At 49.9% G+C, this 21,565-nt stretch overlaps 9 protein-coding genes across 9 annotated transcripts; 4 read left to right on the top strand and 5 right to left on the bottom strand.

Annotated features, from left to right (window-relative positions):
- Positions 1–663: 663 nt before the first annotated feature.
- Positions 664–1,148, top strand: N7443_000363 (uncharacterized protein; the record flags this gene model as incomplete). The annotated part of the gene is made up of 2 exons (XM_056880419.1): positions 664–921; positions 981–1,148. The coding sequence occupies 2 exons, from the start codon at positions 664–666 to the stop codon at positions 1,146–1,148; spliced, it is 426 nt and encodes a 141-aa protein (XP_056745657.1).
- Positions 1,149–1,187: 39 nt separating this feature from the next.
- Positions 1,188–2,166, top strand: N7443_000362 (uncharacterized protein; the record flags this gene model as incomplete). Its single annotated transcript, XM_056880418.1, has 3 exons — positions 1,188–1,285; positions 1,339–1,685; positions 1,853–2,166. 3 exons carry the CDS (start codon positions 1,188–1,190, stop codon positions 2,164–2,166), a joined length of 759 nt encoding a protein of 252 aa, XP_056745656.1.
- A 2,771-nt stretch (positions 2,167–4,937) lies between these two features.
- On the bottom strand, positions 4,938–5,983 carry N7443_000361 (uncharacterized protein; the record flags this gene model as incomplete). Its single annotated transcript, XM_056880417.1, has 2 exons — positions 4,938–5,737; positions 5,914–5,983. The coding sequence occupies 2 exons, from the start codon at positions 5,981–5,983 to the stop codon at positions 4,938–4,940; spliced, it is 870 nt and encodes a 289-aa protein (XP_056745655.1).
- Positions 5,984–6,373: 390 nt separating this feature from the next.
- Positions 6,374–8,984, bottom strand: N7443_000360 (60S ribosome subunit biogenesis protein NIP7; the record flags this gene model as incomplete). The annotated part of the gene is made up of 2 exons (XM_056880416.1): positions 6,374–8,797; positions 8,862–8,984. The coding sequence occupies 2 exons, from the start codon at positions 8,982–8,984 to the stop codon at positions 6,374–6,376; spliced, it is 2,547 nt and encodes an 848-aa protein (XP_056745654.1).
- Positions 8,985–11,174: 2,190 nt separating this feature from the next.
- On the top strand, positions 11,175–12,027 carry N7443_000359 (Mpv17/PMP22 family protein; the record flags this gene model as incomplete). The annotated part of the gene is made up of 3 exons (XM_056880415.1): positions 11,175–11,300; positions 11,366–11,641; positions 11,710–12,027. The coding sequence occupies 3 exons, from the start codon at positions 11,175–11,177 to the stop codon at positions 12,025–12,027; spliced, it is 720 nt and encodes a 239-aa protein (XP_056745653.1).
- A 417-nt stretch (positions 12,028–12,444) lies between these two features.
- Positions 12,445–13,738, bottom strand: N7443_000358 (defective in cullin neddylation 1 family protein; the record flags this gene model as incomplete). Its single annotated transcript, XM_056880414.1, has 5 exons — positions 12,445–12,877; positions 12,934–13,108; positions 13,158–13,228; positions 13,503–13,546; positions 13,655–13,738. 5 exons carry the CDS (start codon positions 13,736–13,738, stop codon positions 12,445–12,447), a joined length of 807 nt encoding a protein of 268 aa, XP_056745652.1.
- A 562-nt stretch (positions 13,739–14,300) lies between these two features.
- N7443_000357 (ribosome biosynthesis protein NIP7) lies at positions 14,301–15,089 on the bottom strand (the record flags this gene model as incomplete). Its single annotated transcript, XM_056880413.1, has 4 exons — positions 14,301–14,324; positions 14,390–14,680; positions 14,732–14,890; positions 14,955–15,089. The coding sequence occupies 4 exons, from the start codon at positions 15,087–15,089 to the stop codon at positions 14,301–14,303; spliced, it is 609 nt and encodes a 202-aa protein (XP_056745651.1).
- A 239-nt stretch (positions 15,090–15,328) lies between these two features.
- Positions 15,329–17,401, top strand: N7443_000356 (nuclear export protein Noc3; the record flags this gene model as incomplete). Its single annotated transcript, XM_056880412.1, has 1 exon — positions 15,329–17,401. The coding sequence occupies one exon, from the start codon at positions 15,329–15,331 to the stop codon at positions 17,399–17,401; it is 2,073 nt and encodes a 690-aa protein (XP_056745650.1).
- A 912-nt stretch (positions 17,402–18,313) lies between these two features.
- Positions 18,314–21,258, bottom strand: N7443_000355 (uncharacterized protein; the record flags this gene model as incomplete). The annotated part of the gene is made up of 2 exons (XM_056880411.1): positions 18,314–20,880; positions 20,961–21,258. 2 exons carry the CDS (start codon positions 21,256–21,258, stop codon positions 18,314–18,316), a joined length of 2,865 nt encoding a protein of 954 aa, XP_056745649.1.
- Positions 21,259–21,565: the final 307 nt, after the last annotated feature.

Raw genomic sequence — 21,565 nt, 5'->3', positions numbered from 1 at the left:
AGCCTTTGTTCATAGTTTTAATTCATCCGGGCTGAGATACCCAGTATGGAAATGAAATCTCCTTTGCAAATTCGAATTTGTCCAACAGTTTTAACTTTGAGCCTCTCAATTCTCGTCTGTCTTTGAATGTAATCTATCTTTAATTTTCCCCATGGGTGCCAGTAGATACCAACGCAGAAATACTATGTACATATCCACATTGATTTGGATTCCCGGTTTCCCTCCAAAGGGATCTGATCTACTTTCGGTTAAGGAGCGGTGAGATCAAGACATAATCGTATATGATTCAAATGCAGGGTAACATGCATGAAAGAGTGGAACCTCTCTTGTATATGTGGCGTGTAGGCATTATTTCCGTAGATCGATCAGTCGATCTGGTTCTCCACTGAAGCTCTTGCCTATTGACGACGTGCATATGAGGCAATTCTACTGCAACTCCACTATTTCTCCACTTTCGTACTGTCTCATTTCCTAGTCATTTTTCTTTCAGCCATAGAGAAGCTCCAGGAAGCCAGTGATTATCGTGTATGGTTCCACGTATAAGAAGCCTGCTGAAGAACTTTTTTCACACTATTCATATCTATATTGACTTTGTCCTTTTTCGTTTTGTTTATTTCCACTTCTGTTCAATTTTGAAAAACAATTCTCTCGAGTCATTATAGAATGGCTATCATTAATAACAATGATACTCATTCCACTGTGAATAACCAGTTCAATAGAAATCTCGTTGCAGACTCAACGGCCATCTCTCCTAGCGTCCCGGAACTAGTTCCCCATTTGCTAGATAAAATCACCTCTTTCAATCATTCTTTCAACATTAATGATTCAAAGAAGCGATTTGATTTGCTTAATGTCGCTCGATTACTGGTTTCCGCTCTTGAACACCCAAGAGAGTCAATGCTCAGACTTTGTTGGTCACAGGTACGGCTCCTTCACTCATATCATCAACGCATGAGATCTAATCTCAATCTTCCACATAGTCGACGACTCATGCGGCTATTGATACGGCAGTTAATATGGGTCTCTTCATCACTCTTTCACGAGATGAAAATCCGAAAACCGCAAATGAGTTGGCAAAAGCAAGTGGTGGGGACCTCAAGCTTGTTGTTAGGATTTCCATTTCGATCTTTCTATCAGCATCTAACTAAAAACTATTGCCAGCCCGTATTTTGAGGCACTTATCTGCTATGGGCGTGATCCTCGAAACCGGTCCCGACGAATACAGACGCACCGGACTTTCAGATTCATTGTGCTCACATCAGTACATCGAATTTTATCGTTGTGTGTAAGTCACAAAATTTCCAAATCTTACAGTCAATTTGCTCATTGAAAGATCAGATCCTCCCGTATCACAGACGGAGTCCTTGCTCTTCCTGCCTATCTCAAAGATGCCGGATATCAAAATCCCTCTAATGGCAACGATTGTGCTTTTCAGCTTAAATATAATACAAAGTCTCATTTCTTTGACTTCATCAAATCTAACCCAAAGGTCGCTGCTGAATTTCATAACAACTTGAGTACTTACAGCCAAGGAAGACTTAGCTGGACGGATCCTAGCATTTACGACGTGACCCAACTTATTCAAGGCATGAAGATTGGAGAGGATGAAGTGGTACTGGTGGATGTGGGAGGTGGCCAGGGACACGATATCTCTGAGTTCCGTCGCCAGTTGCCTAATATAACAGGTCGGCTAGTACTCCAAGATTTACCGGAGGCAATTGGGCATGCCAAGAACTGATCGCTGCATCCCTCGATCGAGTTGATGGTGCATGATTTTTTCACGGAATAGCCAATTAAAGGTATCGTCTCTTTCCATGTTTCTCAAGCCCAAGAACTAAAATCATGTGTTAAGGAGCCCGTGCCTACTTCATGCATCGTATCTTTCACGATTGGGCTGATGAGGAGAGCCGCAAAATTCTAAAGAACCTCACTCCTGCAATGAAGCGTGGATATAGCAAGCTTTTGATCCATGAGCAGGTTATCCCAGAAACCAGGGCCAACTGGGAGAGTACCAGCCTGGATCTCATGATGATGGCTCAACTAGGGGGTATGGAACGATTGGCTGCTGACTGGAAGAGTTTGTTGGAGTCCGTTGGGTTGAAGATCACCAAGATTTGGACTCCCCAGACAGGTGATGAGAGTTTAGTTGAGTGTGAACTCGCCTAGAGAGGAGATTAACAGTGACAATGCCCCGCGGTCGGTTCCAAGGATGCGGCTGCGAAGTTCAACAAAAACTCTCTAAAATGAAACATCAACGGCCCTCGTTTGTAAGGGTATCCGCGTTTCCAATGTGGTCTGTACTCAGTAATCCAAACTGTCAAGTTCGCAAATAAACGCAGATAGCGATTCCAAAGCACAGCGACTGACAATGACTCGTATTGAGCTTGAACACACAGCTCAATCGTGTCAATTACAGGTCCGCTCGAAATCAGTTTCACCATTTTATTCTCCGTGGTTCTTTTTAAACCTTGGCCAGACCCACTTCAATCTACAAATGTCCCAGTCTATCTAGGACTCTAGGAGGGAAGCTTCTGATTGCCTGACTCATATTTCCACAGCACTTATCGACTATTCACCTAGTGAAGCCTACCCCTTTATTACGAACCCACTTAGCCTATATCTTCAGGAGGAAAGATAAGGACCAACCGATTCCTAGGAGGGTATTATAGAGTAAAGATCATATGAGAAGCCACCGGTGCTCATTGATCGGAAAGTATTCTGTTTTGAACAAAAAATATCTTAGTACGTTTCTTGTGACCTTTAGTGTTAAGGATGGGTTGGACTAGGTAAAGGACAAGATGGTGCGGAACAATAACACCAATAGTAGGCCTGATAGAGCTAAACTAATCCTTGCAGAAGGAAAGTGAACTGGATACATGCATCTTCCTATTGTACATTTGTGGGATCACGTGGCACTCGCTTCCATGCAGGTTATCTGCAGGTTATCGACGGAGGATGGGGGTGTTCTTTACCGCGTCCCGATATGGATACTGGATAGCCTCATGTTCTAGATTGTACCGTAACAAAAATAATCCTAGACAAGTCACGAATGGTAGTATCGCCGTCTAGATATTCGAATGATACCCTCGCGCTCGATTGGCTTAATTTTTTTTAAGAACATACCTATCTTCGCGCTTATAGTGATCCACGGTTATTACTTTTCAATAACTATAGCTCGTACCTTATGTAGGAATTTCTTTACCTTTACGAATAGTGGAAGACTATCGCCTTCATCTTCCCTCCGTATAATAAGTATATCATTCAGCCTCTCAATAGTAGTCTATTTCGCGCCTTCAAAGAGAGAGAGAGACTCGCGCGAAAAATAATATAATCGCCTAGTAGGGTGGAGATACTAGGGATATAGATATCTTCTTTCGCGAGATTACTAGGATTAAATAGCAAGCTATAACATCCCATATAATCCGGAAGGTATTCGCTAATCATGGTAATTATCTATTCAATCCAGCTCCAGTCATTAAACGCCTTGATACAACGAGATTGCCTACGCCAGAGCTTCACTAGCCTACTAGGGATACTCCGCCGCCTCACTTATCCAGTTTACTATGTTCTCCGCCTAAATCCACGGCCTAGGCACGCCGTACATAAGAGAAGATATCTAGGATAGCCAATCGTAAGGGTATTAACCCATATACTCGCCGGCAGATCAATCGGCTTTCCCGATAGGTTTTACAGATAGTACGGGAGGATAGGAAGATACCGCCTCCAAGCTTGTTTTTAACCCCTGAATCGGCTACGGAAGAGGCTGGAACTGCAGAGGTACTGAGCATACTACCATTGGATCCTATATACTATACCAGTACCGATTATCTATAGTGGTGGGTGGAGGAATACAGCTGAATAGCATCAAGAATTACGTTGAGCCTTGGGGGACCAACACCCGGAACGGTGTGGGTACGCCATGGGGCTTTGAGGGGGATAAAAATGTTTTCGAATACTACCATACAGTACGTACTCTAGTGTGAGATCTTGTCTCGCGAAGGAAATATCGATATTCCAACAAGCCGATGCGTCTGTTGAATCAACCAAACGGGAGTCAACCAAAAAACCCAAAGCGGCAAGTCCAACAGCCCCATCCAAGTCCACCAAATCCATCAAAGCATCAAAGAACCAAAGCACCCATTGACACCCGAACTCCGCAATTCACGTAATGCTTTCTCCGTGAATTCATCCCATCTGTATTCCCCATCGGAACCGGAAATACCCTATCGCGTGAAGATACCCTTTTCAACCGCCACCTTCTCCACATCAACGAGCCGCTCGTCTCGGGAAACAGCCTTTTTAATTTTAATATTACTTGAGCTCGCGGTGGCGGGACGCCTAGACACCATTCTTTCGTTGGCGTCGGTAATAGATGGTCGCGGCTTTTTTTCTTTGTGCCAGGATGTGCTCGAGTAGATGTTCTGGGTCGGAGTGTCCCGGATATCGAAGCTCATCTCGTTGAGGATTCTTCCGGTGACATGGTGAAGGACTCCTTTGACGCTGTTTGGGGCTATGGTGGGCTGTGTTTCTATGTAGGTCGATTGGTGGTTGCGGGGGCCGCTTCCGAGGGATTCGACGCTGTATACTTTGTAGCTATATTTTGTAGCTCATTGTTTCGGGTCAGGTGGCGTAGGGGCAGAAAGAGGTACTGCGGTAAAGTCAGTAAGCCCTTCAACTAGCTGAAGAAAGAGTAAAGTTGGGTTTGGCGGGTTATTGAGCCCGGCGACTGCATAATGCACAGGAGTCTTCGGTTGGCTCGAAAGAGCAGTACAAACACGGGATGGTCAATTTTCAATGTCCCTGCTTGGAAGCCCTCACAATATCTTTTCTACTCTCGCATTGAAACCTCGAGCAATAGAAGTGTATTGAAAAGAACAAAATGGTATATTCAGACAAATGGTGAAGTAACAGGGAAATGAGAATAGAGGTGAAACAGATCATGCTTTGGCCGTTGCCGCCCAAGTGTCACATATACCCCAAATGCCAGCGCCGAGACTGATAACCCCAACAAGGTGGTCAGGGACGCCAATGCCTTTTTCAAAGCACCAGTGAAGACACAAAGGAGCCCAGAGAGTGTTGTTGACAAGAGACTTTCGCCATGAGCGGGTCTCCAGGCGCATAGCTTCAGCGTCCTCGGCCTTGGTTTCCTTGGTCTCGATGGTACCCGCTGCGGCGCGTTGTGCTGCGACGCGCTTCTTGCGCAGAACGTGTTGACGCCAAAGGACAAAGAATTCGAAGAAGATGTGTCCGAACCAGCCGCGCGTGCTCCACATCTCCCAAATCCCAGGTCCTCCGTGCTTGTCAATGAACTTCTTCGAGATAACACCCTTCGACGCAAGGTATGACACGTTCTCCAGGAATTGGTAGATCACATTGGAGATGACTTGTAGGATGGTCAGCGTGCGGATGATGGGGTCGGCAGGTGGCGATCTAAGAGTCTCGGATCCCCAGACCCAGAGAGGAATGAGGCCGAAAAGACGCAGGTTATAACGTGTCTCTGAGGCGAGGGAAGAAAGGGCAGCGAATTTCGATTTCGTTCCCGCCGGGGCGGGTTTCACATGCTGCGATGCGGCTCGGCCTTTCAGGCGCGCAAGAAGGGAAAGTCGAGTTTGTAACGCGATCCAGGGCGCGGATGCGCACAAGTGATGCAAAATTGAGGCGACATAGTTCACTGTCGCTAATACTCGCTCTTCGCCGGCGGCTGAGGACAGAAGTCCGCGGAGTCGGTCAGCGGATGCTCAGATGAATTGAAAGGAAATCTGCAAGTTGGAGCCACATTTTCCAACTATCAAATGCCAATGAAGAGGGAAACATAGAGCTCTTACAGATCTAGCCGTCGTATCGTCGTGTCTGTCGCTGTCAACGCCGCAAGCAACTGTCGCCGTGGTACTGTCTTCCCCGCGGTTATCGGACCTTTCCCCACATACTGCTCGTGTTCCGCGGCCTTCGAGGCATCGGAGGGAGGGAGCTCAGGGTCTGCCATGCTGTGCTGAGGGCGGAGATGAGAAAGACCAGCTTCTTGTCATCGGAAAAGAAAATAAAGTAGAGCGGTTCTTATCACGGAAATCGCGCAGAAGGAGCGGAAGGGACCGAGGTTCGGAACTGGGTTGGGACTTCCTTAATCGGCCGGCTCCACTGCGGGTATCACGTACACGCTCCGTACGACCTCGGACTTCATACTTCGGACTTTATTCTCACCTTTTTGATCTCCTCGGGCATTAAAATCACTCAGTATAATCGTTAATTGTACATGGTGCTATGAAGTGTCTCGAGATCTCTATCGTACATAGCATTTCCTCTTTGCTCCTTTCCCCTGTGCTCAGGCAAATCTCATCTATCACGCTACCGCCCGGAACCTCTCCTCAAACCGGACCTACTCCCTGTCAGAGGCATCATAGAGGCTGTCAAAATCATGGCCGGCCTGCTGAGGCACTTCGGTTTCTTGGGTCAGTCCCTGGGAAGGACTGACACTCTGGCGGAGAGCGGCGGAGCTGACACCCTGGATGGCCAGCGCGTCTTGCTGCTCCGTGACAAGCCGCGTGAGCTCCTTGTGCTCCGGGCGACTTAGGGCCTGCCACCGGTGCCCAAGGGAGTATTCCCAGCCGGGACAGACCACCAGTCTTCCTTGACTCTCATATTCCTCCCAGATCGGGTGCCGACTGATAGAAAGCACTGGGTCAAGGCCCATCCTCATGGAAGAGCACTGTCGCTCGCTCGACCGGGAGACAATGAAACGAAGGTCAGTGATAGACTGACTGAAAGATGAAATTTGTTCGAGGTTTCTTGCCTTAAGCCATCTCACGCGCGCGCCGACTTCGAGGTCTGACAGGTGCTGCCAGTATACCCACCAGCTGGTGAGCTTAAACTGCTCCTCGGTCCACCCCCCGTTAAGGGCGTGGCGGAGTACCGGAGCCATGTCTCGGCCAGACAAGTACCTATTCTCCAGCCACCAAAGGCCAAATTCACGCCCGCGCACCCAGTGCATCGGACGCATCGCTCTCAGGACGGCGGCGTCAGAAATCGGACGGTTCAGGTACTCGGGGATGTTGGGCGGCGCGACGTATGGCTCGTTGACCACTTGGTCAATGTGGCCGAGGGACCGTTCGGTGAATTCCCAGTGGCATAGAGGGCAGAACATAGCTCTGCAAGGACCTCCGTTCCATGGGCCTTCCTGAATGTCGCCATCCTGATGACTTTCCCTGTCGGTCTGTCGTGCGAGCCATGCACACACTGTTGTCCCCTCTCCCATGGTCGGCGGTCGTGCTGCATAAGCAGCCTTTGAGGCGCGTTCTGCTTGTGCTGCGCGGTCTCTTGCTGCGCATTCAAGGACCTGCAACTTCTGGTTCGCGAGCTTCTGCACCTGTGCTGGAGTGTACTCCCCTATGGTAATCGCTTTCTGCATCCACTCTGCAAGGGTGCTGATATCAGGGCCCGTGATGTCGGTATCGGAACTAGTAGCAGCAGGGCCAATTGAAGCAGGGCCAGTTGAAGCAGGGCCAGTTGAAGTAGGCCGGAGGGGAGTATATCCGGTGAGGGCAAGGGCATTAGGAGAAGAGCTAATTAAAGCAGACTCACTGGCAGCAGGGTTGAAGAACGAGAATTCACTAGGAGAGGGCACATTGCCAGCAAGGCCAGGAGGAGCAGAGCTGATGGGACTGAAGCCACTGAGATTAAAGACATTGGTAGGAAGTGCAGGCGGAGCAGATTCATTGGCAGCAGAGCCGGGAAAAGAAGGCACATTGGGAACAGACTTGCTGAGAGTAGGAGCAGCAGGGGCAGGGCCCACGGTTCGAGGAGATGCATCAGTCCAGTCAGGCGTGTCTGCAGTACAGGACCATAAGAATCGAGCAGTGCCTCCGCAAATATCACAGACACGCTCTGGGGCGTCCTCATTGATCCAATATCTCAGGACCGAGTTGTGGTGACACTTGCCAGGACAAGCTTGGTAGCGTGTATGGCGGATTAACTCGGGAGTTTCATTCATGTCAGGTAAGACGTGGGGGCCGGGCATCTCGTCTGTTGGTACGGTTGAGGAGTATTGAAAACGTTGACAAATCCTCAATTCAAGGATTCCGGGACCAGTCCAACGCCCAGGAAAGGCTTCTGTTGGTGTCCTTGAGGGATTTTCGAAGTCAAAGATATCAGGATCAGGCGCACGTTTGAGATGAACTTCTGTACGTGTCTTTGAAGGATTCTCGAGGTCAAGGACATCAGGATCAGAGGCCCGTCTGGGATGAACCGCTGATGTCTTTGAGGGGTAATAGAATAGGGAACCGTCTGCGCGTTCATAGACGGCAGGATAGTCATCAGCTTTCGGAAGCAATGACCAAGTTCTCTCGTTTTGGAAGAGTTCAATATCGGAATAACGACGGTGAAGCAAATCACAGAGGGGAACTTCTTCGACGCGAATGTCTTCGTCTTCGGCCTGATCCCACGCGGGAAAGCTCGAAATTGGCGGGAAACTACAGCGTCGAAAGCAAGCCGAACGTATGAAGTCTGGTGTGGAGTGATGGTAACGAGAGGCAGGCACCTGTGGCCATAATCCGTCGTTGGCGGGGTATCCAAATTTCCTAGCATGGGCGTCGTTCAACCTGGACGAGTAGGTATTGGCTCTATCGTTATTTCGGGGGATCTCCTTGTCATGGAATTCATCGTAGATGTTACCAGGCGGGCCGTGTCTGAAGCTGATTCTGTGTACCGGCGTGTGACCTTTGTGCGAAACCGCATAGTCATAGGATGAGCTCTCCGAGTTGGGATTGTCGTCCTTATCAACGATGGCAAACTCCCACTCTGGTCCCTCCAAGGAGTTAGTACGCACAAGTTATGGCGTGTTCCGACGGAGGGTAAACGATGTCACTTACTGGCCACCCACTTTCCCGTGTATCCACGGTGTTTTGATCATCCTCATCGTCCTCGGCAGCCTCGCTCGACTGGCTAGGGCTAATGCTTTCGACAGCATTGTTCGTGACGCTCGGGTCACGCATCACCGTATGAACAAGAACGTGCGATTTCGAAGGCGTTGCTGGCCCTTTGACGCCGGCTCCATCACTGCTGTTGTTTATTGATAAATCAATTTGTTCCAGCTGGTGTTCATGCTCTGCTGAATGGGTTTCTGGTCGATCACATGAATCAGTCGATACTCCAACGCCGACCACTCTAAACGGAGCAAGGCTTACCCAAATCTCTGTTCTCTTCCCCGATAACTTCACGAAGAGCACTAGGACCTTGCTGCACAGGAGCTTCCTGGGTCGACCTAGCACGATCCACCCCCATCAAGCTTTCTTCAGAATCCGTGGACCCTTGGGTGTTAGCTTTTCCGAAAACCTTCCGTCTAGGTTGGGACGCGAGACTATGTGTCACTGGCGCAGCAGCCGAAGTCATATCTTGAGGTGCTTGAGGGTTGGGGTAGATTGGATGCGTGTCTGACGAAGTGAGATCGCTGGCGCCAACCCGCTTGGCCATTTTGTGGCTTTCAAACTCGCCCAGACACTCTGAAGTCACCTTGAATGAGCCGAGAAGCTCTTCAGATTCAAAGTCACGTTTGAACAAGCGATTGATCAAGATTTTTTGAAGTTTGGATCTAAAAAAGTACGGGAAGTGAAGGGTAGGGATGGGAAGGAAGAAGCGTTGCGAAGAACAGTGTCAACGCACGGGTCCACGCCTGGGACGGATTTAAAGTAGAAGGCCCATTGAGCAACGACTAATCGATCCCAACAGGCTTTCATTACGCTGTTTCGATGAATTACGGTGCTTTAGATACGTTCTACGTGGACCGAGTGGTCTACACCATGTGCGTGGAAGATCCGACGTGATATAATCCATCACCAGCCAACCCAACGCTATTGTGAGCGCCATTCACCTAGGCCGACGAGGGTGGCTCCGGCCTCATGTCTGACTGACCAGTCCAGTATTAATCTCCAGCAGATGATCGCAGCCTGATGACACTTTCCATGCCATCTATCATCGATGGAAGGCCGTGGAAACGATTCACTGTTAAGTGAAACCAGGTCCATAGCAATCATCACCCCTATGGCGCCGATGAGCGATGGTCATCGGCTTTCATACATGATGAACCATCTATACATTCTCCAGGGGCGCCCTGTAGGGCATTGCTATGACTTCACGCATACTATTTCCATACCGGCCGATTATCACGTCCACAACAAGAAAAGTTCAAAACTCCTGGCGGCTTTTGAAAGGAGGATATATTTTCGTCTGACGTTGGGTGAATGCGAACGGTTCCATGCATTTGGGCGATTGCCGATGCAATCAAAACAGGGGCAGGCGTATGAAATATTGGGAGATGGATTCCCGTAGAAGATGATGAATTACGGTCAGTTGACGGTGGTAATGTAAATTCTCCTGGGCAAAAGGCCATGGCTTGTCCTCCCGTATGCTCAAACATTATAAAGTGTGAGTCAATGGCATTCTTACATGTAGAGGAATAAAGAGATGTCTTCAAAAACATCTTGAGCAAATTCTGGAAGCCACTTGAATTTTTCCTTTCATCAGGCAGTTATATATATATATTCATGTCATGCATGCCGGACAGCGGAACGAGAATCCCGTCGAGATTAAGCATCAATCCATTGAAGAACATCGGATTCGAGAATGAAACCCAAGACACTATAGAAGACGTCTTCGGTGGCACTAGTCAGAATTATCTGCATGCAAAGGACGGGTAAAAAACTCCCGAGGTCCACTCCGTTGACAGGACCTTGGAACCGGGGGACCCAATGTGTCCTATGTCCTGGAAATTGCGCGATGGCCGACGGAGCCCCCCGATCTCCGACGACCTCCGCCTAATGGATCTCGCCGGGGGTCTGCCCCATCTCATCTGCCGATTCGAAGGCCGACCGCTTCCCATTCATATACAGGATTCTACCCCAGTTTTTCACCTGGTCATTCTTTACAAAACCCTGTGGCGCGGACCAGCCCTGTATCACCAAAACCACCAGGTACGTCGGCCCAAGATTGGCCCAATCAGCCTTGCGGGCCTCGGTTACCGGGCCCAGCCCCCCTCGGACAAGTCATAAACAAACACCCCCAACCCCCTGTCTCTTGCTTCCCACGCGATACATCGTCTTGTTATCGTGTCTCTCCATTGACCGCTTTCCCATCCTCATAGGCGCCTCCGGAATCTCTAATCCCGATTACCCCCCATCATATCCATCATGTCCGTCAAGTTCCAGGAGGAAAGCGTCCGCACGGTCGCCCATGCTGCCGGCAAGCCAGAGGATCTGGCGCATCGCATCGGTGACCGATTGACGGGTGGAAAGGGCCAGATCGGCTATCTTCAGGTATGTAGGGCCCAAAATCTCCGATCCCCGAACGCGCCCACTAATCCGAAGAATGTGGATCGCAGGCCTACCTGAAGCAGCTGCAGCAGAACCCGCTGCGCACTAAGATGCTCACCTCCGGTGTGCTCTCCGGTCTGCAAGAGCTTCTCGCCTCGTGGCTCGCTCACGATGTCGGCAAGCACGGCCACTACTTCAGCTCGCGCATCCCCAAGATGTCGCTCTATGGCATGTTCGTTGCCGCCCCGTTGGGCCACGTCCTCATCGGCATTCTTCAGAAGATCTTCGCTGGTCGCACTAGTCTGAAGGCCAAGATCCTCCAGATTCTCGTCAGCAACTTGATCGTACGTATCTCCCACGCGATATCCCGAATTAGCGCGCGACAATGCTAACTGGAACTCTGTTTCCGTAGATCTCCCCGATCCAGAATGGTGTCTACCTCTCTTCCATGGCCGTTATCGCCGGCGCGCGCACCTTCCACCAGGTTCGCGCTACCGTCAAGGCCGGCTTCATGCCCGTCATGAAGGTCAGCTGGGTCACCTCCCCCTTGGCCCTGGCCTTTGCCCAGAAGTTCCTTCCCGAGCACACCTGGGTACCCTTCTTCAACATCATCGGTTTCTTCATCGGCACTTACGTCAACACCCACACCAAGAAGAAGCGCCTGGAGGCTCTCCGCAAGCGCTACGACCAGCGTCGCGGTCCCGAGCACGAGAAGCGTGACTACCCTTGAGCGAACCTCGTACCTTGCAAATGAGTCGAGCAAGTACACACACACGCGTGTACCACGATATCCCTCCCATTTGTGGCTATTTATCCTTTTCTTTTGTACCTCATGTCTTTTTTTCCTCCCCGGTGTTTTGAACCTGTACACATTCATGCATCCCTCTGCACCAGATATCTATTCTCCCTTGATGTTATTTTCAATCTTACGACGAATGGCCTTCCCCAATATACTACTTTGGATTTGGATCCTGAAAATAAGTGCACATATGCTTTGATTCCCATCTAAAGCGAAGTAAACAAAGGCCCGCATAAATACCGCTAGCCTTGGACATAGAATATGGTCCTCCCTCACCCTCGTAAGTGGATCTTTGATCTCAAATGGTATCCACAGACAGGTGGACACAGAGTAGAGTAAGAGGAAAGCTTACTCAACATCCATCTCGGACCCCTTCCCCCTTCTCTCCTTAACGTAGTCCACAAACTCATCCAACGCCCCAGGCCAAGCCCCATCGGGACTCCACCAGCCGAACTCCTCATCTTCCAGAGACTTGCGCATGAATACCTCAACCTGCTCCCACAGATCCTTGTTAACTGGCTTCTTACCGCGCCCCTCAAGGAACTCAAGCCACCAGTCCAACCATGGCGTACGGGCCGTGTTCCACAACATACCGCCATGGTCGGATGTAAAGAAGAGCTTCCACTGATCGGCGGCAATTTCGTATTGAAGATTGCGCTGGCCTTGCATTCTGGAAAGAGGGAATGTAAAGCGGTATACGCGGCGGAACAGGTTAGGGTCGTTGGGGATTTGCTTGCGAAGGTATTTGATGTATTCCTTCATTCGATCTTCGTTGTCGCAGCTATGTGGGGGTTAGTATTGTCGTTTGGTGAAGAGGACGAAGAGTGGATGACTTACTGGGCATTCTTCCATCCGTCGATGAATCCGTCGCGCGTAAACTCGCCCATTGAAGGGGATTGACACATCTCCAAGACAGCGAGACAGGCTACCTCATCGAGTTGGACTTCAATGGTGTTGAGGAATGTCATGGCGCCGTCGATGCCGATGCCATCTGGGCTGTCTTGTGGGTCATCTGTGAAGTGTGAGTATGGATTTGCAATGTAAAATATGGAATGAAATACCTCTGTATTTATCGAAGATGGTGCTGAGAGAGCTCTTCGCTGCTCCACGAGAAGAATCACTCCCGAAGAAACTGTTTTTCGACGAGATTGTCAGCTCTTTTGTCCATGCTTTGACGCCCTTGCTTTTGCGTCGACGATCTGGAGGCCTTGAAGGGCTTGTAAATATATTCTCTTTCGAGTGGCTCAAGGTATCCTGTACTCCTGAAGCAAGCCGACATTTGATACCCATGGCTGTGGAGGTTGTTGAAGGTTCACTCCGGGGTAGACACCGGAGGAGAAAAATAAAAGACATATGGAAAGTCGCAGAAATGACGTGTTACGCGAAAAGCCTCTCTTGGAGCTTACCTATCAACTGCTCTTTCAACATTCCATGCCACTTGCTTCAGATACTATAGCAATTTGTCAGTCTAACGCTCAACGGAACATCAAACCTCCCGCACGCCCCGACAAACAGAGCTCGGAGATGCATCACTCCTTGGTTTACAAATCAAACTTACCTTCGAAGCTATGGTCCGCTGGGAATTTGTCAAATCGACAAACTGGTCGATAGCGTCCTTTTGCGCCGCGGTGTAGGCCGGCATGGTGGGGTTGATATTGGTGCCCCGCGATGTCGATTATGGCGACGTAGGGGTGTGAGTGACTTGAAACGATGGCGCGTGGCCTGGGGTTCGGAGCACTAGCTGTATACCTTGTGATACCTAAAACGAGGCTTAATTTTGAGCAATGGCGATAGGATCGTCCCCTGCGTCGATGCAACGGATCACCGCCCGCGGGCATTATTGTGATGACTCAGCTTTGCCTGAGGCAGGACTTTGGATTTCAACAAATGGAAGTAATTACCATTTAGAGCGCATACGATGCCTAGAATAAGTAGCTTTGGGGGAAATTTTCTTGTTTAAACCTATCTCTAAGACCTTTGGGGTAAAATGTTAGTTTTCGCATGTGCGTCTGAAGGAAATATCTTTCTGCGTGTATGTACTTCTGTGCGAGGCCGGAATGATTTATGAGGTAGAAATTACATATTGAGATCGATGGTATTTGACTGCAAAGCAAGACTTTTTACGTGACAGAAATGACTCCATTAACTCCCATCCTTGATCAAGTATGCGAACATGCAAGATTCTATCCCCCCACAGCTCATCCTTAAGTAGTGAAAAGGGTATCCTCCTATTGAATGTTAGCTCTGCTCTGTATAGAGACCAGACAGTTCATCGAAACGTGTATTGACTCACCTCACGGAGGTATTCTCCAACATCCGCTTGTCTGAAGAGGACAATACCGGTAGGGTCCAGCTTCTTTGCCTCCTGGGTTGCACGTGCCGAGACTATTTGTCCGTTAGTTAATTCCCGCATATTCAGGCGACCGAGTGAGATATTACCTCCGAATCCGAGGGGGGTATCATCCTGATTGTACACAATGACACCACTGTGCTCAGGGCAGTCCTCGGACCAACGGCCAACGTGCGCCTTCACGACGTTGCCTCCGTAAAGGAAAGGCATCTCTCCATTGGCCTTGATCCACAGCTGTGAAAAGTCAGCAGATGCCCAGTTGCTGCAGGTGTGAGTTTAAATTACCTTGTATCTGGCGTGGGGAGCCACCACATCCAAACAAGTCAAGTTGAGCCTGAACTTTCCAGTCTTTGTGAATTTACCCATCTGGGTACCAGCGGACAAGAGGTTGTCGCGGGGAATTGAGGTCGCGAGGTTCGCAATGGCTAGGGGCATATAATAGACCTGGGAGCGTTATGTTAGCAAAGAAAGTATTACACGGGGCAATTGCGCATCGGCAGGCTCTTACTCGGCTTCCTTGCAGACGGAAGACCATCTGAGGTCCGCCATCGGTGGGGGCGACAAGGCTGTTCAAAGAACGCCCTGTGTAGTGGGCGAGCTTTGAGAACAAAGTTTTGGTCTCTTCTTCAGTGAGTTGACGCATCTTGACTTGTGGATGTCGTTGTTACGGAGCGAAGCTGGCTGATAGAGACGCCATTTTTTTCCCAGGCGATAACAGATCACATGATAGGAGAACCCACTTGTACCTATCAGCACGTGAGGAGCATGCGATAGTATTGGCAGAAAAAAAGTCTCGGTGCACAGGCGGTGAGGGAAAAGTTGGACCGCCTATTCGCCGCAGACCCTTCAGTTTCCGACACTACAACACCGATAAACAACAAAATGGCGCGTGGTGCGAATGTGAAAAGGAGACGTTTGAGCCCTCCTGCCGAGGGGGAGGGCTCTGCCTCTCGCAGCAAAGACAATTCCTTCAATCGCGACGATGAATGGGATGTCGAAATGGACTACGAACGCCGCCCGCGCAAAGGGAACAAGAAAGCCAATGAGCAAACCCGATTGCCGATTAAGACCTCCGAGGGACTTGTTGAAGCTATGAAGGAGACTGAAGAACCAGAAGACGCAGGGGAAGAAACCGACAGCTTCTTGGGTACCGACGATGACGGTGAAGGCGAAGGTTCCGAAGAGGAAGAGGAGGTTGTTGAAGAGAAGAAGCCTAAGATTCCGATCAAGGTTCAGATTATGAAGGCGAAGGAGGACCTTGCCCGAATCGCCATGCTGATCAACGAGGACCCCGAAGAAAATATCGCGCTGTTCAAGACAATGGCTGAAATGGTGGAGAAGGACTCGCCGATCACCGTCAAGAAGCTCGCTCTGGCGTCTCAAGCTGCGATCTTCAAGGATGTCATTCCCGGATACCGAATTCGCCCCCTCAGCGAGGAGGACAAGACCGCCAAGGTTTCAAAGGATGTGAGAAAATTGCGCGATTTCGAGCAGTCTCTCGTTTCCAACTATAGAAACTACGTCAACAAGCTGTCCACTATCACTAAGCCTGGTAGATTCGTCTACGTTGATCCTGGCCTGAAGAGCATCGCCATCAACTGTGCCTGCAGCATGCTTCAAGCCGTCCCGCATTTCAACCTCCGTAATGACCTGCTCAAGATCGTTGTGAACCGCCTCGCCAAGAAAATGATTGATGCAGACCAGATAAAGTGCCGTGAGACAATGGAGGATATCTTTGCGAAGGACAATGATGGCATCGTTTCTCAGGAAGCCGTGCGCCTGCTCGCAAAGATGATGAAAGCTAGAGACTTCAATATCAACGAGACCGTTTTGGATACCTTCCTTCATCTCCGTCTACTTGGCGAGTTCAATTTGAAGGCTTCTCAAGACCGCGTGGACCGCGAAGAGGAGGAGCAACCCCATGGCAAGAAGCAAAAGCAGAAGCGCGAATTCCGCACAAAGAAAGAGCGCAAGGTGCAAAAGGAGCGCAAGATTGTCGAGAAGGATATGAAGCAGGCAGATGCGATGGTTTCTCATGAAGAACGCGACAAGAGCCAGGCCGAGACTCTTAAGCTCGTCTTTGGTATCTACTTCCGTATTTTGAAGGCGCGCATTCCACACCTGATGGGTCCTGTGCTTGAGGGTCTGGCCAAATATGCCCGTCTGATCAACCAGGACTTCTTCGGTGATCTGTTGGAGGCAATGAAGGATCTCATCGGCCATGCCGAGCGCGAGGAACTTGGCGAAGAAGGTGAAAACCAGGAAGAGGAAGAAGACCAGAACGAAGAGCGTGCGCCTGCATCGGAAAGCAGGGCTCGCGATGCGCGTCGCGAAACATTGCTTTGCACAATCACCGCCTTCGCCCTGTTGGAAGGACAAGACACTAGCAAGGCCGCCGCAACCCTTCACCTCGACCTCAGCTTCTTTATCAAACACCTCTACCGTTCCCTTTACTCGCTCGCCGTTAATCCCGACGTCGAGTACAACCCGAGCACCTCTCTGCGTCTCCCGGACCCCAATGCCCACGGAGAAGATGCCCAGGCTCGTATGCGATCAAAGAACAAGGTCAACTTCCAGACCCCTATGGTCCTGCTCCTTCGCTGCCTGCAGTCATCCCTCCTCTCCCGCGCACACGGTATGCCGCCACCAATTCGCCTGGCCAGCTTTGCCAAGCGTCTGATGACTACCTCGCTCCAACTGCCCGAGAAGTCCGCCATGGCCACCCTGTCTTTGATGAACCAACTCGCGAAGCACAACCAACGCCGCATCTCATCTCTGTGGCACAGTGATGAACGCAAGGGCGATGGCGTGTTCAACGCATACGCGAATGATATCGAGAGCACGAACGTCTTTGCAGGCTCCGTGTGGGAGGGCGAGCTTCTCCGCATGCATTACTGCCCGCAGGTGCGGGAGTCAGCTATTGATATCGAGAAGTTGATGAACGATTCGAAGTAACCGTGTCTTCGTGTATAGATGTCTATAATAGAAAAAGTGACCCGGTTCTTGTATGTACGCGTTGATACCATTTAACTGCTTTGGCATGTTCTTCCATAGACAGTGTTCATTTGCATTCCATTTAGTTCCTCAGTGAATGAAGTTCATGCTCATCAATCTATATGTGATGTGTCTTATCTTCCATATACATGGTTTAGTTTACCTGTAGGTTGACGAAGGCCGGCCTAGTTGGCGCAAGCCCTGGCCAGAGGCGTAAATAAGTCCCAAGATAGATCTTTCCCAACTTCTCAGCCCCACTAAACGCGCTGACCTGGGGCATTCGGTTGACATTTGGCTGCGATTGAAGCAAATTTTGACCTGTCACCTGAAAGCATTTGAGATCCCAAGAGAATTAATCAGCTTCCAGGTGACGAAGCTACCCGTACAAGTACAGATGAACACCCCCATCATTACCTAGGCACTCGCCAGGACAAGAGACAAGGTGAGTCCCCCGGTCTTCAGCTTCGGTATACTAGATGCCCGAGATAGAAATATTGGTCCATGCTGTTTGTTATGACTTTAGAGAAGATTAACGAGCACGAGCAGGGAAAAGGTTTGAGTTTCATCAACGCATTCCTTGAAACTAGGAAACCTTTGTAGAAAATTAGTCATTACTGAGATTATCTCCAGTATGTCCGTCATACTTTCCATATGCTCTTTCGATGAAAAGAAGGAAACAATGAACACCGCGTTGGAAACTGTGCACCATTATGCGCCTTTGAACACCGTGAAATCCGCATTGGATCCATAACCCTCATGAAACCACATTGTTTGATACCCATAAGCTTGAATGTGCACTTCATCTGCCGGAATTGGTTGCGAGCAGAAAGATTTAACGAAAAGTGCCAAAGAAGCGAGGTATGAGGGAAAAACCTAGTGCATTGTATCTGTGTACCGTTGTTCATGAAGAGATACCTGGTCCTGAACCCAACCATGCTCAGTATCATCGAGCAGGGGAATGTGCAGGTTGTCGTTAGCAGGGCTGTAAACGGCCTGCTTCAGAAGCTTTGCGGTGTTCTCCTGCAGGGAGGTGTGCTGCATGGCGGAGTGGAAGCTGTCAGAGGCTGATTGGACCTTGGACTCGCTGAAAGACGAGGCAGTGGTGCAGGTGGAGGGGAAAGAGCCACGGGTAGAGCATTTTAAGCCGACCTCTTCGTTGTAACTGAAAGAAGGCCCGGGAGACAAGAGGGGTATGCCGCTGTGCGAGGAAGAAAGGACTTCATCCTCGTGCACGACATTCTGCACAGTCGCAGCGCGAAGTGCGGGATGCACTACGGTCAGGCTCTTGTTCTCCATCTGAGCGAACTTGGGAATATTCCGCGGAATCGCAGGAATAGGAGGAGTAGGAGTCGACGTTCGCGAGCTGCCATCGTCAAGAAGTAGAGTGGCCTCGGTGCGACGGAGGGATGGCTGGTATTTACCCGTACCGTTCTCGTGGTGATCACGGCGGTGGAGAAAACTGAAGATGGATCGTTTCTTTCCTTCATTGGAGGGGGTGCTCTCGAGTTGCTTTTCTTTGCGGTCAGAAGCGTTAGAGACTGTACCTTTCGTGCCGGTCATGAATCCTTTCTTGGCAAGGGACATACTTCGAGGCAACGTACCGGCTGACTTATGGTCCTGTGCTGAAGAGATTCGGGGTCGCAGAGGAAAAGGAGCATGGGCAGACGCTGGGGTAGGTGGCATAGGCAGAGCATGATCGTGCTCATTGATCAAAGGTTGAGTGCTACGGATAGTCGACTCACTGTAGCGCTGCACATCCATCGAGGTGTTCGATGGAGCTTCCATATGACCCTTCGGAGCTTCAAGCTCAGCTTGAACAGCGGTATGTTCGTCCAAGAGTTCGATCTTCATCGGAGTAGCTGGGTAAGAAGAAGGTGTGAGCTTGGCGGCGTCCATCTGAGCCGTGACGCGTCGGTCAGTTTGCTCTTTCTGAGTCTCATCAAGCTTGTACTTTTCATCCTGGGCTTTGAGATACGCCACATCCCTTTGTATTTCCTCGGTCCTGCGGCGCTGACAATTAATGAACTTCTGAAGAGTATCGGACGAGAACTTGTTGATTAGGGTCTCCGTCTTATGATTCAGATCCTCGTAAGAGCGACCCAACGAACGAATTTCGGCTTGTGCTTCATCCATGACTTTCATCTCGAACGTATTGAGTCGTCGCTCCATGACACCGACCTCAAGGCGACACTCCATCTGGAACTTCATAATTTCTTTGGAGACTTCGAGCTGCTTGCTGTTTAGGTCGGCTTTGGTGCGCGCCAAGTCAGAGATGGAATTCACCTGTTTCTGGAGCTGGTCGCTGATCCAGTTGGCCAGCTCATCCAATTTATTGTTGAGGTTATTGATACCGAGATCAGTCTGTCTCTGGATTGAGCGGACCATGTCAACAAGGTCGTCCACTTGCATGGGAATGCTGCGACTCAGAGAAACAAACCCCTCCAGCGAGAGGTCAGCCTTCTCTATGCGCTCGCGGAAGGATGGAAGATAATCAGGCATAGAGGTCACAGGAGATTCATTCTCTTTGTAAGCAGTCAGGGCCGGAACATTCTCCTTGGCTGAAACGGAGGGACCACAGTCTCGCTCAGCCCAGGGTCGTGGCATATACTTGCCCTTGCCTAATGGCTTGAGAAGGTCTCCACGCATGGGGTGCGGGTCCTTGTTCGATGGGTAGATGGGTACCCCCCGGGAGACGCTCGGCCTCTGAGCAATGTCCGTGCTCGTACGCGAGATGGTAAGATTCTTTGGTCGACACTTTCCAGTAGGAGTGGCTCCTGTGTTGTACTCTGCGCTGGAATCGCTTTTGGTTTTATCCTGAGTAGTGGAAGAACTCTGGCTCTCAGCAACAGAAACATGGCGGCTTCGGGTTCTGGACGGAACGATTCCATGCGCATTGGTGTATGTTCCCGAGGGAGGTAGAGGAATCTTACTCGGTGCAGTACTAGATTGAGAGCTGCAACCGGAGACCTTGCCATGGTCGATGGGCTTCAACTTCGCCTTGAAGTTGTAGTTGCTTTGTGCCATGGAGGGAATGGTATTTGGAGAAGTTGCACGATGGAAAGCTCTCTTGGAGCTCTCATTAAACGGCTCAGGAAGCTGGAGCACCGAGGGAGAAATATTAATATCCTCAAGGGAACCTTCCTTGCGCAAGTCCTTGAAGCTTAACTTGGACTTGATGAGATCCACTTTGGACCGCTTCTTCATGTCTTCGGGAGTGTAAAGGTCACATTGAAAGGGATTGTGTGTGAAAATAGGATCCGTCACCGAGTGATTCTTGAAAGTAGGCCGAGCTGACTCGTCCCCGGAAGGGGCCTCGACGCTATCATGCCGTGGCTTAGGCATGGGAAGAGCAAGGTCCCCGTCGTAATCAAGATATGAAGTCTTGCGACAAAGGCAAGGATGAAAGATAGCTTCAGTTGGGCTGCTTGGAAGCGAGTCACCTGTTTAATCACTTTGTCAGTTATCGAAAATATTGGATAACAGGACAGGAGCGGGCAACAAAAGCAGCTTCAGTACTCACCAAAGCCCTTGCTTGTCTGCCTGTCTTCTTCCCATTTGCGTCGAGCAACAACAGAAAAAGCGTTACCAGCGGTAACAGATGGAGGAACCGACTCTGACACGGAAACAGGCAGAACAAATGCAGGAGGAGCAGGAGGTGGAAAGGGAGGAGGAGCTTCAGTCGTTGGAACTGTTACACTATCCAGGGAATGTCGAACGGTGGTATACTCAGAGGATTCCTTGGGTGACTTTCCAGGTGATCCTTTAGGGAGTTTGGGACTCAAATGTTCGGTTTGAAATGGGGGGAATGGTCCAAACATCCTGGGTTGACATGAATTAGGATAGTTGGAGAGATGACTGACCCAGAAACACAACAGCAAATGAGTGAAGAGAGGGGATAGATGATGACGGCGTGCGGAATAGATGAAATTGGGGAGCCGTGGAGAAAGAGAGAGAGAGAGAGAGAGACGGGGAAGGTGAAGGAAGTAAATGGAGGAAGATGGAGAGTGTCCGTGTAAACATCTCAAGGATGGGGACGTGGACGTGGACGTAAACGCGGACGAAGTTCTCTTTGCACGAAGTCTACAGAGGAATTTAATAGATAATGGCGCATAGTTAAGATAATTC

This window comes from Penicillium atrosanguineum (assembly GCF_028827265.1).
Source record: "Penicillium atrosanguineum strain IBT 20685 chromosome Unknown utg000001l_segment0_segment0, whole genome shotgun sequence".
Classification (NCBI taxonomy): Eukaryota; Fungi; Ascomycota; class Eurotiomycetes; order Eurotiales; family Aspergillaceae; genus Penicillium; species Penicillium atrosanguineum.
This window is presented reverse-complemented; position numbering and strand designations above follow the sequence as displayed.